Genomic DNA, 25,141 nt, shown 5'->3' on the forward strand with positions numbered 1-25,141 from the left:
GCGCCTAGAGAGAGGATCTTGCGCCGCGGAAGGATGGATGCTGTCAACGTGAGATGAAGTGCTGAGCCGGTCATGCGGCATCGGTGGGGGTACTGGCTGGACATTGGGGCGAGAATTTGATGTGGTGGCTGATGGGGTGAAGCTACCTCCTATCTCTTCTGCGGTCTTGAATCTTTTGTCTCTATGTCTGTCTTCGTCTGGTGCCATGGGTGAAGATGTGCCGAGTGCGAAGTGGTGAGGAGTTCGATTTTGAAAAGCTAGTAAATAGCAGTTTTAAGTGTTTACCAAGGAAGCTAGCTGATGGGAGATGATTATAAAAGTGGGTTTTGTGTGGAGCTAGGCAACGGCAGAGATCTGTAAACAAAGAAAGTCAGAAGGACAAAGACAGAGACCCCAGAGAAGAAGAGAAGACTCACGAAGTCCACTGCACTGCGAAGGAATAACAAGAGAACAGAAGCAAGTGTATGGGTAGCTACGCGACGCCTAGGCGAGGTTCCTCACGTAGAAGCTTCATTGTTGGATAGTGACGAATAGGTCATGTGCTGCTGTCAACAATGGGAAGGCAGGAAGGAGACAGCCCTTCCCCGAGCAGCTGTGGTAAGAAAGCAATCCTTTGTATCAGATTCAAAACTCTGCATGACTGTGTAATACTCTGCACGTGTGACCTTAGTGGTTTAGGGCTAGCATGCTCGGAGTTCGCAATGCTATCGAAAAATTATCTAAAACAATTGAGTATACGTAATCACACAAATCACGTGTATGATCCTTTAACAACATTAAGACTAGGCTAAGAGCATTTACGAGATAGTTGATAACCTGCCCGCCGAGGATGCGACCATCCAATTCGGTAGACCCAGGGCTCCTGCGACCAGGAGACCTCCCTACGAGTCTCCGAATATGATTTCTCCTATGATATACGCTCACTTGTATCGAATGCGAATGTTGAAAATTTCAAGAGATTGTTTAGGGGCCAAGTGATATTCAATGGTAGGTCAGGAGCGTGTTATACGAGAAGCTGCGGCGATGTGATAGATCAGAACTAAGTTGCATCTAATCTAGACCCTCCTCTCGAAACCATCGAAAGGCTCGACTTGTTGGCCATCAATTGACCTGAAGGGACTATCTACAGTGTCCAGACCCGTCAACAAAACACTCACAGGAAGACGCTGGTTTTAAAGGCTGTCGCCGGATAGGTCATGACAGGCATTTCTGGAGACACAAAAGCAGATACAGTGCCGTGGGCGTTGGCAGAGGGAAGATCGTCGGTTGATTCTGCCAGAACGGGCGATACCTGCGGGCTCTCCGAAATTGGAGTTGGTGGCAACGACCTATTCAGATCGAACGGCTTTCGTATATATAAGGAATATATTTCTGCCTTTAGATTTGAAGTGGCGATTGAAGCTCTATCCATTTCAATCTCCTTTCGCAGAGCCGAGGCAGATATCACGGTTTCATTGCAGAGTGCGCCATCAGATGACGCAAAGCTTGGCCAACTTTTCCTCGCGGATTTCGTCGAGGCGAAGATTAGGTAATTGTTAGCGTTGCGCGTCTGTACCATGACATGTGAGCTCCGGTTGATTCTCAATTCGTGGGGAACGGTCGGAAGAGCCTCCGGCATCTCGGGGATCTCATTGCCTGATCCCGAGGGAGCCTGCTCGTTCAGCAATTCCACTCTGGCTTGCGCGCTATCAGGGAGCTCCCGAATTGGCTCATCTGTGCTGTTGTGACCGATTTCCTGCGCAAAACTAACGATGGGCTCTCTCGGCTCCTGGAAGAGCGTACGGAGCTGTGTGGCTTCGCTACTAGGTCGGGTGTTCGCTTTTTGTCGCCATCTTCGGATGGCGAAGATAGCTGCAAGGGTAGCTAGTAGAAGAAACAAAGCTGTTCCAACGCTGGTCCCTATGGCGACATTGCGACGTAGGTGACTGGGTGTTTCAGTGGCTGACGGAATGGCAACTAAGTCTGCAGGAATACCATCTTCAAATCGACATTGCGAAACAGAGAAGTTGGAGCGCTCATAGTCGACGATGATGCATCTGAAGATAACCTGATTAGTAATCGAAATACAGTCGAGACGAGACTGGAGAGCACTTACGCTTCCTGTAGAAAGGTTCGACCTAGAGTAAACTGGGACTCGTTGACAGCCCTTTTTAAGGGAAAATATCGAAGGGTATCTAAATCGGCAGGATAATCCACCTCTAGGTCGAAGCTTGCATATGGCAAGGTAATCTGTAATGTATGGTCGCCAGCTATGGCATCTCCGATTGTGAAACTGAAACTGAGGTTTTTTGATAACAGACTCTGGTGGAGAGTATCATTCACCAAATACATTTCCGCTGTACTATTCCATGCTAGCCCGAGTGTCTTTTCAAATTCTTGACATGCTTCGATGGGGAGGTATATATGTGGTAGGGTTGAGTCAATAAAAGTCAAGATTGGGTTCGGTAGTAACGACTGTTGATCAAAAGTGAGATCATTCATACTCGTTGAAGATATCGACTGTAGTCCAACCACGAGATCACGCGAGATATCGGCGGCGAGGAAAAGAGGGACATTATTGGGGACAAATCGTGAACGATCGTAGCCGCCAAACGTCAAGCTTCCAAGTACATATCCTGCTGGCCGTAAGCGTTCATGTCATCCCAAAGTTCTTGATTTACTGCTGAGCAACGAAGGATGAAATGTTTAGCAAGGGCAACTTTTCACAAACGAGTGCCTTGCAAAAAGATTGTACGCCCTAAATGCCCATTTTTGAAGTTACGACTTGCAATTCTTGTAAGCCATACGGACAACGGAAGACAGATCGAAGCGGAGGCATATGAAGACACCAAGTAGGGACTCGCGGCCACTTTGGCTAGCAACAAGTGTGAGGCTGATAGTTGTAGTGGCAGCAATATTGGTCATTGATGACGGTGTGCGCAGGTTGCTGAGCTAGGAAACTGACTCACGATATTGTGCCCCCGCAGTATATGCCCACGATAGGCTTGGAATCAAGCTCTCATTGTGCATTGCCGTTAAGAAAGTCGGATGTGGCTCGCTCAAACTGCTAATATTTGTCCCTTGGTGACCCAAACCGAAGACACCCATTTGAAAGTCTTCGGTCGCAAGAGCTGAGATGACCTGTGAGTTCAGTGTGGGTCCACCGATAGAATTGTCGAGCCCCAACGCTATCATGTCGAGCCCGTATGGAGCGCTCACATCATATCCAAGGTTTAGTTCGAGTCCTAGAGAATAGTTACCTAAGACTTGCCAGGAGCTCGACTGTGTTGAATCGAATAGACCGCCGCGAGATGCATTACAGGATGAATAGGCTAAATTCCAGTCAGGTGGACATCCTTGAGGGCTTACAACCCACGTCGCCTGGCCCGCGGTCGATGGCAGGACACGGACAATCTGCTCGGGGCTCCCAAGTCGCAAGGCGAACGAGGACCAAGGGCCATCATCACCATCCCTTTCACGAGTGTCAGCATCGTTGTTGATGAGCAGGCAATGGACGGGAAGAAGGAAAGAAATATCGGAGGTACCAGTATTTCGATGGGGGCCAACTGATAGGCGCCGGCGCCATTCCTGATAACTTAAATAAGGCTGAGCCGCGATTGGGGGTTTGTGGCTTCTATTCTTTCAGGTTAAAAACTGCAACTTGTTCTTGTCTTTGAGAACATAGCGGCTCTTCTTGTCTTTTACAGTAAATCTCAAAACATCTCGCGAAAGTCAGCAGTGCTGCACCCAAAGTGGTCACGTTGCTTTCTCTTCTTATCAGCTTCCACCCCACGCAGGTCCGTCTCTGCCGCGAGCACTGCCCTTTTTAACGAGCCCCTGCACTTTCGTTCCATCTTCGATACCTCCACATGCATCTAGATGTTGGTCCTGTTCTCACATTTTCTGCACATGTGGGGCATGAAATTCTGCGGGGGCCCATCTTCAAGTTGAGAGGAACGCATAGATGCCTGCTTCGCTAGCTCCAAAGGTGGGGCGTTCGTTCAGTGCTTGCAACTATGGTTCCACAAATGATATCGTCGGAGCATGCATAGCCTCCTCGCATTGCGCTGTGCCACTTTTCGGCCTTCGGAACGGCATTAAGGTAGATTCGTACATAAATGGAAGCACTCCGGGACCATGGTGACACTGTGCACACCCTGCAATCATAGTTTCTGCATATCATTTCGAGTTCTACGTGTCTCCCACACCTTTGAAACCTCCTCCAACCGGTCTAGCATGATCCGTTGAGAAACGAGTGACCGAGAGGGGGGGTAAGGCGCCGTCAGCCTCATGCAAAGGGTGTTTCAGAGACGGAAATTGGTTGTTTCCTTTCTCGACATGCCCCTATATGCACTACCTCACCCTCTGCTAAAGTTCCACAACGCTCAGAGATTGTCCTCGCTCACTCAAGATGCGTGGCAACTGTACAGCGTGTGAACGCACAACTCCAAGATGATCAAATCTGCAGGATCTATGGCCTTCTTCCATCATGCGCATCCATATTTCTGCATGCGAGCGGTTGACAATCTATACGGGCTCTTAATACCGCATCTACTCAGTATTGCGAATCTAACGACCCTTTCTCATTTCACTAGTTTCACAAGATGTCCCAGCAATGGGGTGTTACGTGTCTTCTTTCCTCGGTGTCCGCGGAAAGGGTATATGGCCTCACCCACTCATCAAGTATTGATGTCTCGTTGAACCTGCGGTCTTGACTTCTACGCTATTTCCATCCAGCCCGACCAGACTCAGCCATGTGCTGTCGGAAGTTCTTTCTCCTGTTGCTCGCGACCATCTTCGCCTTGATATGTCCTCCTATTAACGGAGCGAGTCTTGAAAAGAGGCCATACGACATGCTCGACAATCCTGGCGCTGTTCGTCCTGGCGCTGCTTCTCCGCCGGACCTGAACAGCACTTCAGTAATGTCTAATGAGACGACAGCTGCGGCTCCAGCGGCAGCTGCTACTCCAGAAACAGCAGCTACATCAGCAAACTCAGCCTTACTTGCGACACCCGCGACATTTACAGGGCAATCACAAATTACAGCGGCACCTCCACCTCCTTCAGGATCAGCGGGCTGTGTGCCATGGGCGACATGCAATTTGTTTTATCCAGTCAGCAATGCCCCTGTTGAACCTAAAAACAATGCAGACCTAATCAATCACAGTACGTCAACGTGTATTACTGGCCCGAAGACCCCCAAAATACCGCTTGTCTTTCAAAAGGTCCACAGATCACGACCTCTTCTCCTGATGTAACAAACATGTACGACTCAAACATCTGCCCCGCTAGACATGCCAACCTACTTACTCCATACAGTCAATCTCCAAGCGTATATGTCAATTTCCCCTCGATCCGCGCTCATGATGGGTGCAGCCAAATTGGCGCAACATTCACCAACTTGATTACTTCTTTCGCTTCTGGTGCGTTGTCAACTATTGGAGGCGATTCCAAAACATACAGCTTCAACTTCGGCGATCTTCCCTGTCCACCGGCCATTATAGGATGGAATTCTTCGCAAGGTCCATACGCGCCCTTACTTGCCCCTCCCGATTTCCTTTTCCACTTAGACCCAGCGTTCTCGAAGTGTATTCATGGTGCTTCTCAGGGGATTGATCCTTACACGGCTTTGGTAACTACCAATGCAGCCTCGGGTCCTGGAAAAGCCGGCTGTCGTAGACCCTGTAATTGAGCCAAGGGGGCATTGGAGCGGGCGCACCCGGTCCCATGAGCTCCACAGAAGACGGCCCAGCCAACAGCATGAGCGGAATCTTGGCAGGCACGGGTTGCAATCTCTTGGCAGACAAACATGTCGTTGGTATAGCGCAGTAGCATAAGCAGATAGGCATTCTCATGTATGCCGCTTGGTAGATTCAGATATAATATCACGGGTTCCTTCGAGCATTGGATGTTGGCTAACGAACGTTGGTATAAACTCGCAAATTTCCATCAAACCTGCCAAGCCTTTGCGTTGAGAGTTTGCAGCCACTCTCATTGCTGTTGGTGATCACGGTCTCCTAAGAATGGTCGATTCATACGGAGCACGATTGCGTATCCTCACCACACCATCAGCGCTCGTTCACTATGTCCTCTTCTATCACAACAGCCCTCCCAAAAATCTCTGCCGGAGCGGGATGTCTGGTTTGAAGACTTTATCTCACGCCGAGTTGAGAACATATAAATATCTTATCCTTACTATGACCTTGAAATGTAGCACTTGCCTCCATTGAGCCTCAGCTGTCATACAGAGCTAGCTCGCGTAGGTCACAGAGTTACGCATAAATTTAATCAATCTACCGATACTGCCAAGACCTCAAACTGGGATGTAACAGGTTTGATTAGGCGAAGAGCGCGGAGTGGGCGGGAGGAGGACGGTGAGAATAAGCTAATGGGAGGATTGAAGAGGATGAATCCTCGGATGACACGTTTGAGATGAGGGTATATTCTTGGTGGGTGAGGTTGTCTACCATCTGTCCAGACCTGTTCTACTTTCCACCTTTCCTGTACCGAGCTCGACACTAGAATTTTGCGCAACTCGACAGTCTCAAGGTTCCAAAAACCTCCTCCACCTAAGCGGTATGAGCGTGCGGCTTTCCCTCGGTACCCTCGGGTTTACGAAAATCAACACGTCGCGGAGGTTTTCAAAGATTTGCTAATTCAATTTGCCCGAACCTCAAGCGGGACTAGCGGTTTTCCTAAAGTTTTGCGTAATTCAACGGTCGCGGGGTGCCCAAAACCTCAAGTGGGACTAGCGGCTTTCCTAAAGATTTGCGTAATTCAACGGTCGCGGGGTGCCCAAAACCTCAAGTGGGACTAGCGGTTTTCCTAAAGATTTGCGTAATTCAACGGTCGCGGGGTGCCCAAAACCTCAAACGGGACTAGCTGATGGCTTTTCCTTCCATGCCAGCAAACTCACTCGGAGCGGGCCGTTGTCCGAGTGGACGCAAGAGTCTTGGCAAAGCGGACGTTCACGACCATCCGTAAGTACTGTACAGGGGCTCCGCAAGTGCCTTTGCTTCTCAAGGAGAGCGACTAGAGCGCGAGCAGTCTTGCGGTTGAGATGCCGTCAAGGGGAGACTGCCGGATCAAAGCTACATACCAGCCCGAATCTAATCTCCTCAATTTCCGCTGGAGAGAACGGCGCAACCCGATTGCGCTACCACTGTACCGGGTACAGAACTAGATGATGTACCTAACGCCGACACAATACACCTTGCGCTAGTACGCCATCAGCGTTGTCATCATCCTGGTTCTAAAAATCCGCGATCCGATGCGTGTCCACCCCCTCAGATCGAATCAGTGTTCGCGGTTTTGGCACACTTCGAGGAAGTACGAAGGACAATCTTTCGCACCCTTATCTATTATCAATGAAGCGGTTGGATCGGAATTTTGCGGAACTCCTTTGAAAAATTGGAGATTTTGATTCGCATTTCAGAAGATCCCCAGCAGTCGAATTGGGTTCCTGCAGAAGTGCATTAACCTGCACATTGGAAAATCTCTCCCACCTTTGCGTATGTACGAATTCCCATACGCGTGAGAAGTCTCTCGTCAAGCCTTATAAAAACAGTGAGTGTGATGGGGCAATCGAGTAAAGCATAGGACTACCCTACGGGAGAAGTGAAAAGATCTGCACCTAGTCACGTGTACATTCGATAAATACATGTTACTTTATTCCGTATCGCGTTTCCCGCGCGCATAAATTACTCCGAGAGTCGCGGACACTAACCCGATTCCGAGGGGTGGTACATATAACGAAAACCGGTGTACACGCATGAGATCGCATTGTCTGTCATCGAAAAAGTCGCAGATCGGCTCTGCAGTCGTATTAGCGATCATCACTCCATCGAAGAAAAAGTCGGCAACAAACCTTGAACCCTTTCCTACCCAGCACAACCCCTCCTCGAGCATACCACGATTAATCCACCCACGCAGCCCCAATGACTCCCGATAGAGCAACAATAGTCTGGGTGCCCGGCCTCCTCTACACCCCCGCGCACTACACCCCCATCATCGCCGCCCTCGCCGCCCTCCCCGTCCCCATCCCGAGCCTCAGCATCCCCATGCCCAACTACGGCCCCGGCGCCCCCTCCGCCCTCCCCTACGACGACCTCACCCTCGTCCGCGCCACCTGCTCCGACCTCGTCGACGCCGGCAAAGACGTCATCCTCATCGGGCATTCCTACAGCGGCGTGCCCGTCTGCCAGGCCGTGCGCGGCCTCGAGCGCAGTCTGAGGCAGAAGGAGGGCAAGGCCGGCGGCATCGTCCGCGTCGTCTTCATCGCCGCCTTTCTCCTCCCCGACGGCATGAGCACGATGCAGTATTCCGGCGGCCGCCTGCCGCCGCCGTGGGTGACGGTCGATGAGGGCGGGGTCCTTTGGCGCCCCAAGCGGGACCTGTGCATGAAGTTGTTCTTTCAGGATCTGCCCCCCGCGGAGCAGGAGCGCTGGGCCGACGAGCTGGTCGTTGCGAATCGCAACAATTGCACGACGCCGGTTCGGAGGGCGTGTTGGGATGTGGACGTCGCGAAGACGTATGTGGTCACGACGAAGGATTTGGGGATGCCGCTGGAGCGGCAGCGGACGATGATGAAGGACGTGTGGGATGAGAGTTGGAGTGCGGATGAGATTGGGAGCGGTCACGCGCCGTTTTTGAGCAAGGTTGCAGAGTTGGTGGAGATTTTGGAGAGGTATGCGTAAGGAACATAGTTCTCGTATGGCGGGGGAACTTTTCTCTTGGGTGAGAAACATGTCACTTCGTGCTTTGAACCATCTCGCAAGTTCTGAGACCACTCCACCTTTGCTACATGCAATGTTTCTGTACATTCTCCCCGTCGACATCCATCTTCCTGCCGATGCCACTCCACAAGTTTCCCCGTATCATATCGTCCATCTTGTTTAGAGCTCGCACTCGCTAGGGTTTCATGACCGCTCCTGTCATCCGGCGGTCAGCGATGGCTACTCGAATCTTTGGGATTGTGAGACCGATGGCCGAGCCGATCCTGTCTCAACGGTAAGCTTTTCCGCGAGGCTGGCGGGGCTGCTCAGATACCGAATGGTTACAGGCGAAAGGATAAGATTTCGCCTGAATAACAGCGATACTCGATCGCGTACACGGCAAAACGATCTTATACCAAGTAAGACGGCATGGTCTAATTATGTTATTTCCGAAGTCAAACGACAGTGACAAAAGAAGTCGGCGAGTCATCTTATCTTCGAACACGCTCCTACAATCGGATGACGGTGATCAGAGTAAACCAAGGGGCCATCTCTTCTTCAAACCTAAATACACACCCTCAGTTCGGGTCAGTATCCACGGTTTTGGCTCAGCAACTTCAATCCGCATTGAAAAGAATTCTCAGCTATTGTGTTAGTCGGATTCGCTTTCTTTAGAAATCTCAAAATATGATAGTTCTGACATGCATCAAAGTAATGTCTTACATTTCTGTGTATGTCCGGTCAATGTAATTGAAAAAGGAAGAAGAAAAAAGAAAAAACATATAATAATCGAAGCAATGCATCATAATACTCTACTGATAAACAAAGAGACCCTCATCCACTTAAGTGTGTTTTCCAATAGATGGAATTCAGATCAGGTCACCGTTCCCTACCTCCTTCTCAGAGCGTGTACTAGTAATCTCATCCGGCCGCATAAGCGCTAAAGAGTAAGCACCAAACCTTAACTCGTGACTCAAAACCAAAATCTCGCCATTATCCGGTGCCAGGGCCAATTGCTTGCGAAATGGATCGAGTCAACGGTCGCCGGTCCTCCGAGTGCTCCACCACTCCAAATGACAACTAGCAGTATGGTAGTACGATTGCGCTGGGGTATACGGCTGTGTTTGGAGCTGTGTTGTTGTCGATAGATATTGGAGTTAACGCTGTGAGTCGGATATTGACTGGGGTTCTGGCGGATGCTTTTGGAAGGCAGAACATACTTATCCTCTCGGTGGTAGGTAGTACTATTAGTGTGTTGGCGCTTTGGTTGGGTGCGGCAGTTTATGAAACGGAGGAGTTTGTGGTGCTCTATGGGATTCTTGCTGGTGGTAAGCGTTGCCGATGGAAGAAGACCTCAGTAGGCTTACTTTCCAACCTTTGGCTAGTTCAAGCCAGGGTACATGGCTCTCTGGCCTGTGACTGTATCCGACATCTTGGGTATACAGGCGTATGCCTCTGTTAATGGCTTTGTATTCTTCGTCCGAGGTTGTGGAGCAGCATTCGGCTCACCCGTTGGAGGGCCAATTTTGGGTGAATCGAGAGGCTTGAGCACGACTGGGGAGGGATGATGTCTTACAAGTTATTTGGTATGATGGGTTTTGATTGGGTTTTTATTGGGTGTCAGGGGTTTCGATGCACTACCAAAGAAACGGTGGACGTGGAAAGCCTGAGCGGACGAGATAGTCACGACAGGGAATGGGAAAGTAAAAGAAACAGTGCACCAAAGATCAATAGAGACAGCAGTGCTCGCAAACGTTAGCTTGAAAACCACTTGAGGAGATGATCAATGGATCGAATGGAGCCGAGAGCCAGAGCACAGAGCACGAAGAGATGAGAGACAGACGACGGCAAAGTTGGCTGAGCATCTGTTCAATTGCACAATCTTCAGCAATGCACATATATTATTGTACGGCAAATTCTTATTAGGACCGGCATAGAGCGAGTTGTATTGGCGTAGCAAGGAGGAAACTGCTGTTAAGCAGAAGTGTGTACAGTGGTGGTGGGCTAAAATATGTGAAGGCTGTGGTTCCCTTACCATACGCTCATACATAGTACATTTGCGATTTCTGCGCAGTAATTGTTATCCATGAGTCCTCATGTTCTACCCAACGATGTTCAACACTTCGCGCAACGATCATGCACTGTCAGTAGTTGGCGGAGATCTTTTGGTCTTTGCCCGAAGTTATTTACGCACCTCTTTCCGGATCCGAGATCTGGCTACTTTTTTCTTCAATGGATATTGGTATGACGGCTTCGGACCCGCACTCATGTTCGTAAAGTGGCATTTCAGAGAACCATCAGGCTCATCTTGTTATTCATGGAGCATGCTAATCCCAACGTTCATCAGTCAGGAACATGGGGGCGTGTTAAAGGTATGTCAAGTGTGGCAATTGGTCATAGGGCCATGCTTTGTGTCATAGATTATCCAGCCCACACACACACCTACTCCATAGTATAGTCAATCAGCAGTTACACCTTTCAACAGACCTGATATAGTTGGGGATTGGAGGGATAATGAGCGCTTTCATGATGTTAACACTCTGTAATGGAAAGCTCTAGACATTGAGCTCTTTATCTTCTGCGAGTTGGTTGGACGCCTCGATGGCAATGCAGACGTCGCCAGCGCCTGGACGGGTGACGAGTCCATCAGAAACGTGATCGGCGAGCCCGGGTAGGCTATCGAGGTTGAGGATGTAGCGAAGGCTGCAATGCAATGCATGCTGGCACATGGTGACGGATCCATAGATGAAACCTCGGAACTCGAAGAATATAACCCGCTGTTGGTAGAGCAGATTGGGTTGGTTCCACAAAATGGAGGGATTCCTAGAGTCTGGGACTGGGAGACCAATGGATCCATGACTCGTAAAGTACCTATAGGCTTACAAGACACTAGCCTTCTCGGCTCCAAGGTACTCCGTCAAGGTAATATTGACTCGAATGCTTTCAGTAATACGGTTCGGCTGGCACCCACTTATGATTTCAGCGTGATTTACTCCCCCTTAGACACACATTACACAAGGTATCGATAAAAAATACACTTTTCATACGTAATTTAGTGCTGCTCTCGATCTAGACTCAGCAGAAGCACTGCTTTGATCACCTTGTCGCCAACGGCATCAAGCACGACATTTGCTCACCTTTCCAAAGAGATCATCATAGGCTTCCGGTGCCGCTACTAGTGGTGACTATGGAGAGCACGAAAGCTCCCCCTCTCCAGTTCACTGGAGACTTGCTTCCACACCTCGTTGACAAGCGCGCCGCATTGACACCTGATACTATCTATTCAGAGTATCCAGTCTCGACGTTGACTTATGATGAGGGCTACCGCAAAATCACATACAAAGACTTCGCGAATGCTATCAACGCCGCAGCCGTATGGCTGGTCGATACCCTCGGTCCTGGCAAGGACTTCGAAACTCTCGCATACATAGGACCCAATGATATAAGATATCCTGCCCTCATCCTCGGGGCTGTCAGGGCTGGGTATAAGGTGTGACTGACCATTACTCACGAACTCATTCAAGCTGGCGGTGCTGACCCAACAGTTGTTTCTCACATCACCCCGCAACAGCTTAGCCGCTCAATTCGCTCTCTTCGGCACACTGAAGTGCAAAACCCTGCTCTCACCGGACCCGCGACCGCCAGCTGTTACTGCTATTAGTGACCATCAGGACTTTCACATCGTTGAAGTTCCTAGCGTCTCGCACCTCCTCAATATCCAGCACCAACACTTCGCATTTGACAAGGCTTGGCCAGAAGCTCAATCGGAGCCTTTGTTTGTTGTACACACATCTGGCTCCACTGGCATGCCTAAACCTCTAGTCTTCACTCATGCCTCGGCAGCTGCTAATACTAAGATGATGTCACTGGATCCGCCAGTTGACTACGAAAGCCAAGACCGGGTGTATCAGGGCAAGAGAGTCTTCATTGCTTTCCCACCTTTCCACGTAAGTCCACGAACATTAGCGAGAGCCTTGTGGGTCTTGGCTAAGGTTAATATTCAAGGGAGCATACCTTGCCAGTCATCTCTTCAACTCCGTCACCTTTGGGACAGTGATGATAGCTCCTACATCGGGCGCTATTCTTTCAGGTGAAGGGCTTGTCGAAAGTTTGAAAAAAACACCTGCAGACGTCGCCTTTCTCGTTCCCTCGATCGTCCAAGACCTAGCTCAGAATCCCGAACTTCTCGACTACTGCTCAAGACATCTAAGAGCAATCATCTACTGCGGAGGCGACCTTCCACAGATCATTGGCGATGTCGTAGCTTCAAGAATCTGGCTATTGAACCAATTTGGGGCGTCGGAGCTGGGTTTGACGCCTGCTATCATATCCTTGACTGATAGAGGGTCGGAGGACTGGAAGTATACTCAGTTCCATCCACAACTCGGTCTGGAGTTCCGTCCAGTTTCAGATGAGATCTATGAGCTATATGCGGTCCGTAACCCGGAAAAGATAGACAAGCAGCCAACTTTTACTATCTTCCCTAACGCGCAAGAGTACACCAGCCGCGATCTTTTCGTTCGTCATCCATCAAGATCAGAGCTTTGGAAGTGGCAGTCAAGGGCTGACGATATTATCGTCTTTCTGAATGGCGAAAAAACGAACCCGATCTCGATGGAGCAGCATATCGTATCACGTAATTCGGACATCTCCGCAGCGTTAGTTGTCGGTGCACGACGTTTACAGGCGTCTTTGCTAATTGAACCAATCGCTACTACCAAATCACTGGAACCAGCTGAGCGCGCTGCTTTCATCGAGAAAATCTGGCCTACCGTTGAGGAGTCCAACAAGGATGCTCCATCTCATGCTCGCCTTATGAAGTCCCATGTCTTGTTTACGCAGCCGCAAAAACCAATGTTGCGCGCCAAGAAGGGCACAGTCCAAAGATCTGGAACGCTTGTATTGTATGCGAGCGAGATTGACGCCCTTTACAGAGATGCAGACATGATGTCTACCAACTCGGAAGGCGAAATTGAAGACCCAAGAGGGACCCTGAATGAAGTGACCGTATCGAAGTGCGTCAGACAGAGTGTCCTATCGACCGTGGAGTGGCCCAGCCTTGATGAAGCAGCAAATTTCTTCGCACTTGGTATGGACTCATTACAGGCCCTGGTTTTGGTTCGTAAGTTGAGGCAAAGCCTGGCCATGCGCATTATTGCACTCAGTACTGTATATACCAATCCTTCAGTCCTGACCCTCACGGCTGCAATCTTGCACCTCTTGGATCAACACCAGACCTCAGAGGCCTCCCAAGAACAGGCGCGAACAAAGAAGCGCAATGATATGATTCAGGAATACAAGACACTGATCGACAAACGATTGCTGCCTAAATTCGATGTCAAATCCAACGTCCCTCCGAATCAAGAACAGGAGACTGTAATTCTCACAGGCTCCACAGGGACCTTGGGTTCGTACATTCTGGATGCACTACTACAAATTCCGACCGTTGCGCACATATACTGCTTGAATAGAGCGGAGGATGGCTTGTCAGTACAGATGAAAAAGAACCGGCTTCTTGGGCTGCAGCATCCTCCGAGTAATGAACGAATTTCTTTCTTGACGGTAGATCTAAGCCAAAAGAATTTCAACCTGACAAAAGCACAATACGACGAAATAGAATCGACAGCCACGCTCGTGATCCATAATGCGTGGACGGTGAACTTCAACCTTTCTCTTTCCTTTTTCAACCTTCAGCTTGACAATCTCGTTAGTCTCCTTGCTTTTGCCAACACCTCTGCAAGATCGGCACGATTTTTCTACATATCATCAATCAGTTCAGTGATATCATATCGCTCAACGTCTGGAAAAGCTCTGGAGAAGCCTATCACAGCAGACACTGCACCCGGTCCGAATGGGTACTCAGAGAGCAAGTATGTCGCTGAGCAGATTATCGACTACGCAGCGCAAACGGTATCCTCTGGCCCCTCGATCGCTTTCAGCCGTGTGGGGCAGATAGCTGGAGCTGCAAACCACTCTGGCATGTGGAACAAGGATGAATGGTTTCCAAGCATGATTACCAGCTCCGTCCAAATAGGTGGCCTCCCGGACTCACTTGGCTCAACCTTCGATCGGATCGACTGGATACCAATCGATTTACTCGCGGGTATTCTCGTAGAATTGGCACTAGTAAGAGGCCAGTCAGCGGCAAGTTGCACTGCGCCTGCACACCATACGGACGTCTATCATCCTCTAAATCCACACACGACTACTTGGACAGAGCTCCGAACCACCATCCTTCACGAGCTCGGCTCTCAGACGAAGAAACCGATGGAAATCGTACCGTTGCGTACGTGGATCGCTGAAGTGCGCAAGGCAGCGGAGTCCACAGTCGACCGCAGCGAGCACGCTGACGACGTGAGCCTCGAGGCCGCGCTACGGAGTAACCCTGCAACCAAACTCCTGGACTTCTTCGAACACCTCGTCGCGTCGGAGAGAGTCCCGACCAATCGGTTGGACTTCTCAGAGACTTTGAAGCTGAGCAAAGCGATGCGAGGACTGGAGCCGATCAAGGATGAATGGGTGCGGAAATGGATTCGTGAGTGGTTTGCGCCTGCGACGGACGGTGGCAGGGCATAAGCTAGAACACCACCAACCCGTGTGATCTCTCCCAGTTTTACCGCTCTTCGGTTGACGTACAGAAGCGTCTTGACGATAGCGCTAATATAGGTCTTTGGAGAATTTCCTTTATCCTCCCTCCCCGTGTTTCTGGTGGAATGCGCACTTTCGTACCTTCTCTCCATGCAATGGATTGCGATTATCAAAACTTCATGAGCGAGCGGCCTCAATTCACACGATTCCGAGCTTTTCGTATGTTGTCAGGACCTCGATTTGGGACAGCCCAGAGGCGCTAAAGGCATTGGTTTGTAAAGGAGGGTTGAGAGAATGGCGAGACATGCCTTGCTTGTTACAGCATCCGTCTGCTGTTTCAAATCTAGGGGCAAGGGCGCCGTGGTCGGATCTGAGCCGAGGCTTTCAATTTTTCAAGCCGGTGACTTGGGCGGCAGGGGATGCTCGAAGATGACACTCATCAATGGGGTTTTTGATTAAAGCGGAAAAACACAAAAAAAAAAAACCTTTTTAAAAAAAAAAAAAAAAAAATTTTTTTTTCAGTCATCAAGTTATGGGGCTTTTATTGATTGTAATCTCGTCACACCAGCATAATGCGCCTCGACGTCGTGTTGAGGGTGGGGAAGTAATTAGTTTTTGGGACCAATTAGGTCGGGTTAGGCGTCCCCAAGGTCGACCCAATCAGACTGAACCCAAAATTTAAGGTATGTTCTGAAAACGAGGGACGTGCTGGTGCCGGGAATTTGATTATTGGTTATCCGTTGGGGTTCTGTGAGGTGTGAGGTAGAGAGAGTAGGCTGAATGAAGTGGGTTGTGTGGACCATCTTGAGGCTTTTGGATTATGTTGTTGTAGTTCGCACAGGCTTGCTGGAGGTTGTAACGCTGACGTGTGTGGGGGGGGCTGTTTGGGAAGGTGGGTTGCAAGGTCAATGCAACAGCTGAAAAGCATAGCAAAGGAGAAAATCTTCCATGCTAGCATTCTGTGAAAGCAGATCCCTTTGATGATACTGACCTTCGTGAATCCCAAGACTCAGAATTGCAAAAACACGGTACCGTAAGGCAGGGGAATATTGTGGCGCGACTTTGAATATCTTCAGTGCTTGATAAATGTAGCTTTTCTGGCTTGTTTTTGGCGGTTTAGGTGGGCTTGGGTTGATGTGTTCGCGTGAGCTTCCCTGTATTCCTGTTACGCAGCCGATAGCGGGATCGCTGGACCGGAGGAAGAAATCAGTACGTATCACGTGACTGTCTCGATTTTCCGAGCTGGTCGCTTTTGGGGGGGGTCCGGTCTGGCTTGGCAGAATGAGAGGTTGGGTGTGTTGGGATCATCGGGCCTTGATCACATCATCAAATACCCTCTGAAAGCTGATCCTGTTGCACAAAACATTTAGGTCCCTTGTCGGGCCATAATCCAGTGAACGCTTCAATGACCAGAACTCTCTCCAGTTGGCACCATGGCTGCGGCACCAGCTCAGCTCCTGCCACGAAGGCAACGAGATGCTCCATGGCTGAGAGACTCAAATGCTGAAACCACCATGGACGTCTCCGCAGACCACACCGTCGACCGAGATACACCCTCATTCTCATCCTTTTCCAGTCATGCCCGCTCTGGAGCAGCAACAGCCCGCACCTACTACGACTCCCACGACGCGGACACCTTCTACCGCACCATCTGGGGCAGCTCCACCATCAAAATCGGCCTCTACGACTCCCCCAACGATCCCATCCACGCGGTGTTCACCCGCACAATCGAACGCATGGCTGCCCTCCTTGCGCCCATAACCAGCGCAACGCGCATACTCGACCTGGGCTCCGGCTACGGCGGCGCCGCGCGCTACCTTGCCCGGACGTACGGGTGCAAGGTGTGCTGGTGAACGTTAGTGGGGTGGAGAATGAGCGGAGTAGGAAAATGGTAGAGGAGGAGGGGTTGGGGCGGTTGGTCGGTGTGCGTGAGGGGTGTTTTGAGGATTTGGGGATGGTGCCTGAGGGGGGTTTGATGTCGTGTGGAGCCAGGATGCGTTTCTGCACTCTGGGGATAGGGAAGCTGTGGTGAGAGAGGTTGATCGGGTATTGGTGAAGGATGGAGGGTTGGTCGTGTTTACGGATCTGATGGTCGCTGTAGGTGTAGATCAGAGAGAGATAGGTTCGATATTGAAACGCCTGAAGTTTCAGAGTCTGGGCGATGTGGAGTCTTATAGGCGGTGGTTTGAGGAGGCTGGGTTTGTGGATGTAGGGTTTGTCGATTTGACTCGGGATATGGAGGTGCATTATGTGAGGGTTTTGAGGGAGATGGAGAGCAGGGAAAGGGAGTTGAAGGGCCAGATTTCGGATGAGTATACAGGGAATATGGAGGTTGGGTTGAGGAACTGGGTCGAGGGTGCTAGGAGTGGGAGGCTTTGTTGGGGTATACTGCAATTCCGCCGATGAACAGGTCTTGTGACTTGTGTTCTCCTGTGGATATCTCGCCATCCTTCATGAAGGCGTGAAGTGGCGATATTACCCATCATAAAGCCTTGTCCGGACGTTTTGCCCCGGTCCCTGAGGCCTTGTCCTTACGGACTAATATATGAACGAGATGTGCCTTTTCTGCCGACGGGAAGAGATTCCTAGTAGCATATCACGGGCTTACAGAAGCAGATGTGGTATGCATGCTGCCGGGGGTGTTGCATCGTATGGTGTGTTGTATGAGAGTTTTGCATCGACATGTCCTGCGGGAGGAGAGTCTGGATGTCGGGCAGAGATCGAGGTATAGGATTTTGAGATAAAGTATATAGCAGTCGATGTCACATTGAGACTTGTCAGCAAGTAGCTCGGACAGGCAAACATCACTCTTGGGGGCTTTCCCTGGGCGATTGATTCAATGGCAGCGACAAGGCTTCAAAGAACATAATGATATTTTGAACTACCAACCAACGCCTGCCAAACCATCGCTTCCCATATCAGATGATAAGCCCTGACTGTTCCTGTACCATATCAACTTTCGATTCCTTGGCCATCAAGGCGGTCCGACCATGTCACAGCGTCCTCGATTCCTCATGGCTCTCCACTCAAGCCGCAGCCACCTGCTCCACCTCGACCTTCGGCATCGCAGCCGCGGTGCCTCCAAGGTCGGTGCTCTTGGCCTTGGGGTTCTTGGTGTAGTAATTTGAGATGGCCGATTTGATTGCGTCTTCAGCCAGCATAGAGCAGTGCACTGTATCCCCAAGTCAGCCTTATCATTCTTGAGACTTCCAATTGTCTTTCCGATGACAACCGGTGAACGTACGCTTCACAGGCGGCAAACACAACTCCCTAGCGATTTCCGTATTCCTGACCTTCCCGGCATCCTCCAACGTCATTCCCCTCACCAGTTCCGTAAGGTAACTAGAACTCGCAATCGCTGATCCACACCCGAATGTCTTGAACTTTACGTCGGATATGGTATTGGTGGTGGGATCGACTTGAATCTGGAGCTTCATCACGTCCCCGCAGGCTGGTGCGCCAACAAGGCCTGTACCCACGTCCTGGGCATTCTTGTCCATTTTCCCGACATTGCGGGGCGCGGAGTAGTGGTCTAGGAGTAAGTGGATGTTAGCTGAGTGTGTGGATATTGTGGTGGTAGAGGCGGGGTAGGAGAATGGTTGTAGGTTTCTGGGGCGGCGCAGGTGGTGCATAAGCGGCAGAGCAGATGAAAGAAGGGTGGCTTATCTTTCTCATGGTAGCTTCGTTTCGCTGTTATTGATGCTGGTGCAGCGATGCGTGCTTGTGAATTGATGGCTGGTCGAATGGATGATGAGAGCGCTCTGCTGGCGCGAGGCGCGGTTGCAATGACTCTTTTGAGCATTGCGACTGTAGGTGTGAGGATGCAGCGAATGTGGACTGAATCAGGATTGAGGATTGAGAATCGTGGTACGTAGTATGGTGGTTGATGAAGCTCAAGTAGAGCGATGAACTCATAATTTGAAGGAAGATCCGTGATTTTGCCACTAATTAAATGTCACGTGATTGAAGGATTGGAGAGCCAACCAGGATATTCATATGGGAGAGTCATTTCCATAGCATTCTTCGCAAACATCTTCTGCATTCGTCTTCTTGTCTAATCTATGCAACTGCGAGCATAGATCGCAATACGCCAATGCTATGCATTTCGCTCGAAACATCGCTCATGCACGCTCATAAAGACATTATCCGCCATTTTCATTAACCCTCGAGATGATTGTGTAAACATCGGCAGTGACTGAGGGGAGCTTCGAGCGCTCACAGATCAGCCATCATATCCTCATCATGCTCATAAGCATCACCGCTATGCGCCATCCAGGGGCCCTCGTCCATGCCACCCTCTAGATCGTTCAGGCGTGTCTTTTTCGCTTTCTTGGCCTCCGCAATGTAGTCTTTGTTGAGACTCAGCTTTCGGTCAGCTTCACGAATGTGCTCCATGAGTGACTTGATCTTTCGGGTTTGTTTCTCCAGGTGTTGGTGCTGCTGCTCTTCTGTACGAGACAGTGGCCCGCTTGCAGAATCCGAAAATCGTAAGATCCAGGAAGCTGGATCATTCGATGGTTGAGTTATGGTAGCGTTCAAAACGCCAGTAGAAATGAGGTGGATCACGTAGTCTCCAGTGCCAGCATAATCGTTGGGATCGGGTGACGTGCGACGTGCGATGTCAGCTACCGTCAATGCGGCAAAGGTCTTTCCAAGCTGTACAACGGAAAATTGGCGGAAGGCATCGATCACTTGTACTATGAGGCCACGGTTGAAGTCCTGGTGATTGTCAGTGAGCAGTCGAGAAAGGAGCTCAGTGCTCGCGTGGGGTACAAGATGACTGACTGGAGCCCACCACGCTTCACCAGCAGTAGCTTCAGCGATGAGTCTCTGGTCAGACTCCTCGTTGAGGATACCATCTTTGAAAACCTCGGCCAGTCCATCATAAGCCTTGCAAATTGCGTGATACTGCTTTGTAGCCTGTTGACTTAATGTTTTCGGCAAGTCCAATGGCTGCGGATGAAACTATCAGAAAGAGCTTTGGTAATGCTTTTCAGGTACAATGTATCACTTACATGTCCTTTGTAAAGTAGGCTGACGAGCACCCATTTCTTGTAGGCATCCACTTGGATCTTGCTGACATTACTGACCACAGGCGACATAATGACGATTTCGAGGAAAAGAAGTGCTCGCTTCCATTTCTTCAAGCCCATGAATATCAGGGCACCGTAAAGGAAGTAGAGTAGGTGATGTCGGTACTCCAACTTAGCTGATAAGCCCGAGTCTGGTGTGATGAAGGTCGAACTGGAGTCGTGATGTGAAGAGAGGTGAGGAAACATGCTGTTCTCAGCTAGTTTGTTTGTGGTAGGTGGGAAGTGGAAGATGTTGTGGTCTAGTACGGGCAACGCTGCGGTGTAAGCACGTGCTTCGAGGCATAAGCGGGCAAAGGTGGTATGTGACGATGTGAAGGTGGAGCTTGACTCGTCCACGCGCAGTATGGCGGACCTAATAGGAGGGATAGCTGCCCAAGGCTTGAAAATGTCATTAGGCGCATATTCAGTTATGTTTGGCAGACTGAGAGCTTACTTGTGACACTCGCTCCGCTTTTATTGCCGTAACATCTATGAGCCGCCGAAGCTCAGTGCCTGCGTATCTTATTTGACGCTCATCAAAGCGTTCCATGAAGTCCAACATCTTCTGCCATAGTGCTGATCCTGGATGGAATGTATCTGATATTGAGCCCGACTTCTGCTTGCCAGCGGAGCCACCGATGTGAGCGAGTAATGTGTAGAGATAGGGGAGCGTGTTTTTCGAGGGATCGATGATCTGTGCACCAGTATGATGTCAGTCAGAACTCCAGGCAAGCTCTCATCCCCGACGATGTTATACGTACATCTAGAAGATCGCCGCCTCCAGGGACTCCCGAGATGAGCTTGCTTGCAGGTATTGTGTTGATGTGCTGAACCAAGTTCTTGATGTGTTTGTCGTATTCTGAATCTGATATTGGTTTGGCAGGTTCTGGATGAGGAGGGAAGGAGAGAAGCTGAGGGAGGAGTGCGTCCATGTTGAGTAGTAGTTGCCTTTGTGCCCTGGATCTTTAAAGTCTTGCGGGGACAAATTGTTTGGGCAATGCTGAAGCACCATTAGGAACTACCTAAGGGATGATGTGCCAAGTTATTCTTCTGATGAGTAGTAAGATGAAGATCACCCAAAGCGCGAAGAAAAAGCGGGAGTAAGCGAGACTTAGGTCACTTTGATCTAGGGCATAGAGGAATAACCCTGTCGACAGTTGAATAATGGATCCAAGCAGCCAAACCACTACCAAGTCGTGCGAACCAGGATTGCTGTCTGGTCCCATTTTGTTGTTGTGAAGTTGTGAAGTTGTGAAGTTGTGTTTTCAATTGTGAAGGGCCTCACAAGGACATTCTTTTGTACTAGGCAACGGTGCTAGCGAGGATTGTTACTTGCAAAAGGACCCTAGTAGTCGACTGCTCTAGTTCAACAGTACACCCAGTGTTTCTCCAATTCTCTAAGGCAGACTCTCTTTCCTTGCACGCTGCATTTGTTGTATGTCTTTCAGTGATCGGTGTTTCTCTAGTATTCTAGGCTGGTGTCCTCCGTGAAAATGTCGTTGACAGACTCATCTCCGCTGGAAGTCGCTAAAGCAGCCTCAATCTCTTCTCGAAACCTAGCCATACTATCAACCGAAGCTCGGAATGATGCCTTGACAGCTATACATGGGGCTTTGCAAGAGACAAAAGATATAATTCTAGCAGCCAACGCAAAGGACCTGGAGCTGGCAACGAAGGCAGCCGAAGAAGGGGAACTGAGTCAGAGCGTGCTGAAGAGGCTGGACCTGGGGAGGAAAGGCAAATGGGAAGACATGCTGCAGGGCATACTGGACGTTCGAGACCTTGAAGATCCTGGTGAGGGGTTTCTATGAAGTGCGATATACGGAGGCTGATGGATCGTACGGAGGGTCTTACAGAACCATGCACCACAATAGACGGCGGAGAAGATTCTCTGATTCTGTGACGCATGTGTTCTGTGAGATGTGTACGACACAGTCAATAAGATCACTCTAAGAACAAGATTGGATGACGGCCTTGAGTTGCAAAGATTTACATGCCCGATTGGAGTTCTGTTGATCATTTTTGAGGCACGTCCGGAAGTCATCGCCAATATAGCTTCTCTAGCTATCAAATCTGGAAACGCAGCTGTTCTCAAAGGTACTTACATACATGAAAGCACCTGGTACCAGCACTGACAACTCAGGCGGCAAGGAAACCACTCTCTCCTTCCGCGCCATCTCTACGACCATCTCCAACGCCTTGACCAACACCCTAGTCCCTAACGCCTCGATCCAACTCGTCACTGCTCGAGACGTTATAGCTTCCCTTCTTGACCTCGACAAGCATATCGATCTGGTCATACCGCGTGGTTCCAACGAGCTGGTCCGGTACATCAAGGACAACACCCGCATTCCCGTCCTTGGTCATGCGGATGGCATTTGCAGTACTTACATTCACAAGGATGCGGACCCGGAGATGGCAGTTAAGATTCTAGTTGATGCTAAGCTGGGCTATCCAGCAGCTTGTAACGCAGTCGAGACACTACTTGTCGACGAGGCCGCCCTATCCACCATTCTCCCGGCCGTAGCATCAGCTCTTCTCGAAAAAGGCGTCTCTCTTCGCTGCGATGCCGAATCCAAAAGCGCACTCGCAGCTTCTCTCCCGAAGAACGAATCAACAATCCTTCAAGACGCTACGGAAGAAGACTACACAACCGAGTTCCTCGCTCCAATCCTCGCCATCAAAACCATCCCCACGCCCCCAGACGCTTCCGCCAGCACCTCCTGCAGTCTCGCAATCGCCCACATCAACGCCCACTCCTCAAAGCACACCGACGCCATTCTGACCTCTTCCCCAGAGATAGCAAATCAGTTCCAATCCGGCGTGGATTCGGCCTGCGTTTTCTGGAATACGAGCACGAGGATGGCGGATGGTATGAGATTTGGTTTCGGCACCGAGGTGGGCATTAGCACGAATAAAATCCACGCGAGGGGACCGGTGGGGCTGGAGGGTTTGATGATTTATAAGTATCGCATCAATGGGTGTGGGCAGGTTGCGGGTGATTATGGGGAGGGGGGAAAGAGGTGGAGGCATGAGCGGTTGCCGTTGGATGGGTGAAGGAATCAGCATCAAAGTGTTTTACGAATTAGGAGTTCCGGCTCCGGAAAAGTGCTAAACGAAATATTGAAATCGTCCTTTTCAGCTTCCGTAGCCCTTGTCTCACAGCTCAACGTTGCGATTTGGAACATAGAGGGTTGGAATTTGTCCATTGCTAGCTGGGAAGCCATGACCTTTTGCGATTGCACTGACTGCTCCACTCGACCTTCCATCCCCAGCGAGGCCCGTAGCAAGCTGTCCACTCGTCCACCCATCCATTTGCAATCGAGCCTAGAGCACAGATAGCTGTCAGATAGTAGCCACCATCTAGACCTTGAAACCCCTGGATCGTCTCCTTCCACGAGCACGCTCGAACTTCCTGCCCTTGCTCTCAACGTAGGGTTTCTGCATTGTTGCACAAGTCAGCCAACACGTTCTCAAGTCTCTGAGCGATTCCAAAGCCATCCGTAGGCCAGAGCAAAACTCACCTTCCCTTTGTGCGGCCCAAACCCAAAATGCTTCACCGCCTCCCGCGCATTCTTCGGTCCCCGCAACAGCAACGTGTTACTCCCCGTCGGCGCCCTGAGCGCCAACTGATCCATCGTCAAGCACTCCCCACCCGCCTTCTCGATCCTTGCTCTCGCGGTAGCCGTAAAGTGGAGGGCCGCAATGGTAAGTTTCTCGGGCACTTTCAGCAGGCGGGTGTCGTCAGTGATGGTACCGATGACGACGATGGTTTTCTCCGTTGGGGCGAGTTTCTCGCGGGTGCCGCGGGAGGCGAGCATGCAGAGCCGGCTGAGGGAGAGTGGGGGACGGTTGGTGCGGGACATGAAGAGGCGGCGGAGAACGACTTTGTTGAAATTTGAGTCGGTTTTGCCTGAATTGTTAGTGTCAGAAAAAGTGCATGAGGTTGTTGCATCTAGGGTATAGAAGTGAATGGGATGGAAGTATGGTAGGATAGGACGTACGAGCTAGGAAGCGGTAGAGTTTGACAAGCAGCTTAAGGTAGACATTGTCGCTCTTTGGCGCTTTGCGATGCGTGCTGCGCACATGATGCCTGTCGAGGTCAATACCTGTAGGATTGCAACTTGGTCAGCTTTCTTGTCTCCCATTTCAGTTGCAGGCCTAGAGATGGGCATCGTTGAAGCTCCCTTGGTTGCGTCCGAGATCAGGAGAGCATAAGCACTTGAAGCTGAAACGTTGAACAGAACTGATGGTATCGGAATGAGGGACTCACCCATCTTTGCAGTTGTTGATTGTGGATGGTTGTTGTCAATGCTGAAGATGAGCTCGAAGTGCGGATTTGTTACGCTTTCTGCTAGCGCGATATCTTTGCGTGGGCTCGCTTATTTGGCCCGCGGTAGGGCTGAATGTTCAGTGGTGATATGGAAAACACTTGATTTGCGATGCACGGCAGTCTAACGTTGATATCAGAGCGGCTACTTACTATTCATCTTGGTTATAGTTCAAATCTTCAATTCTGTGTTGTCTTTTCAAGGTTTTGCTGAAGAGCCCTATTTTACATGTATACCGGACCTATCTACTCTAGCATTACCTCTCCAAATGCAGGGGCCCTCATGAACAAAAGGCTTCCTGATCGTTTTAGACCAACACAACAAGCATGCTCCCAATGCCGCTTGATATCAATCCCAGATGCTGCCAGCCATGCTCGATAAAGTGCGCGAGATATTCGCAAAAAAATCAGATCCTGAGTATCTTTATTGGGTATCTTCCCTCCGTAACGTGCATGAT

The 25,141-nt window shown here is 50.2% G+C and overlaps 10 protein-coding genes across 10 annotated transcripts; 5 read left to right on the forward strand and 5 right to left on the reverse strand.

Moving 5' to 3' along the window:
• Positions 1-1,153: 1,153 nt before the first annotated feature.
• On the reverse strand, positions 1,154-3,565 carry HO173_009652 (uncharacterized protein; the record flags this gene model as incomplete). Its single annotated transcript, XM_037311541.1, has 4 exons — positions 1,154-2,036; positions 2,096-2,615; positions 2,949-3,451; positions 3,525-3,565. 4 exons carry the CDS (start codon positions 3,563-3,565, stop codon positions 1,154-1,156), a joined length of 1,947 nt encoding a protein of 648 aa, XP_037161488.1.
• Positions 3,566-4,733: 1,168 nt separating this feature from the next.
• HO173_009653 (uncharacterized protein) lies at positions 4,734-5,671 on the forward strand (the record flags this gene model as incomplete). Its single annotated transcript, XM_037311542.1, has 3 exons — positions 4,734-5,093; positions 5,147-5,244; positions 5,299-5,671. 3 exons carry the CDS (start codon positions 4,734-4,736, stop codon positions 5,669-5,671), a joined length of 831 nt encoding a protein of 276 aa, XP_037161489.1.
• A 2,245-nt stretch (positions 5,672-7,916) lies between these two features.
• Positions 7,917-8,675, forward strand: HO173_009654 (uncharacterized protein; the record flags this gene model as incomplete). The annotated part of the gene is made up of 1 exon (XM_037311543.1): positions 7,917-8,675. The coding sequence occupies one exon, from the start codon at positions 7,917-7,919 to the stop codon at positions 8,673-8,675; it is 759 nt and encodes a 252-aa protein (XP_037161490.1).
• Positions 8,676-11,880: 3,205 nt separating this feature from the next.
• Positions 11,881-15,269, forward strand: HO173_009655 (uncharacterized protein; the record flags this gene model as incomplete). The annotated part of the gene is made up of 3 exons (XM_037311544.1): positions 11,881-12,183; positions 12,239-12,640; positions 12,699-15,269. 3 exons carry the CDS (start codon positions 11,881-11,883, stop codon positions 15,267-15,269), a joined length of 3,276 nt encoding a protein of 1,091 aa, XP_037161491.1.
• Positions 15,270-16,562: 1,293 nt separating this feature from the next.
• HO173_009656 (uncharacterized protein) lies at positions 16,563-17,134 on the forward strand (the record flags this gene model as incomplete). Its single annotated transcript, XM_037311545.1, has 2 exons — positions 16,563-16,569; positions 16,707-17,134. The coding sequence occupies 2 exons, from the start codon at positions 16,563-16,565 to the stop codon at positions 17,132-17,134; spliced, it is 435 nt and encodes a 144-aa protein (XP_037161492.1).
• Positions 17,135-18,307: 1,173 nt separating this feature from the next.
• On the reverse strand, positions 18,308-18,781 carry HO173_009657 (uncharacterized protein; the record flags this gene model as incomplete). Its single annotated transcript, XM_037311546.1, has 2 exons — positions 18,308-18,453; positions 18,526-18,781. 2 exons carry the CDS (start codon positions 18,779-18,781, stop codon positions 18,308-18,310), a joined length of 402 nt encoding a protein of 133 aa, XP_037161493.1.
• A 715-nt stretch (positions 18,782-19,496) lies between these two features.
• HO173_009658 (uncharacterized protein) lies at positions 19,497-21,285 on the reverse strand (the record flags this gene model as incomplete). The annotated part of the gene is made up of 5 exons (XM_037311547.1): positions 19,497-20,000; positions 20,067-20,234; positions 20,297-20,752; positions 20,808-21,047; positions 21,115-21,285. The coding sequence occupies 5 exons, from the start codon at positions 21,283-21,285 to the stop codon at positions 19,497-19,499; spliced, it is 1,539 nt and encodes a 512-aa protein (XP_037161494.1).
• A 561-nt stretch (positions 21,286-21,846) lies between these two features.
• Positions 21,847-23,410, forward strand: HO173_009659 (uncharacterized protein; the record flags this gene model as incomplete). The annotated part of the gene is made up of 3 exons (XM_037311548.1): positions 21,847-22,147; positions 22,289-22,450; positions 22,497-23,410. 3 exons carry the CDS (start codon positions 21,847-21,849, stop codon positions 23,408-23,410), a joined length of 1,377 nt encoding a protein of 458 aa, XP_037161495.1.
• A 102-nt stretch (positions 23,411-23,512) lies between these two features.
• Positions 23,513-23,668, reverse strand: HO173_009660 (uncharacterized protein; the record flags this gene model as incomplete). Its single annotated transcript, XM_037311549.1, has 1 exon — positions 23,513-23,668. One exon carries the CDS (start codon positions 23,666-23,668, stop codon positions 23,513-23,515), a length of 156 nt encoding a protein of 51 aa, XP_037161496.1.
• A 48-nt stretch (positions 23,669-23,716) lies between these two features.
• HO173_009661 (uncharacterized protein) lies at positions 23,717-24,630 on the reverse strand (the record flags this gene model as incomplete). The annotated part of the gene is made up of 4 exons (XM_037311550.1): positions 23,717-23,794; positions 23,878-24,266; positions 24,358-24,462; positions 24,627-24,630. The coding sequence occupies 4 exons, from the start codon at positions 24,628-24,630 to the stop codon at positions 23,717-23,719; spliced, it is 576 nt and encodes a 191-aa protein (XP_037161497.1).
• Positions 24,631-25,141: the final 511 nt, after the last annotated feature.

The sequence above is a fragment of the Letharia columbiana genome (assembly GCF_014066305.1).
Source record: "Letharia columbiana isolate WasteWater2 chromosome Unknown Sc0000042_s0, whole genome shotgun sequence".
Taxonomy (NCBI): Eukaryota; Fungi; Ascomycota; class Lecanoromycetes; order Lecanorales; family Parmeliaceae; genus Letharia; species Letharia columbiana.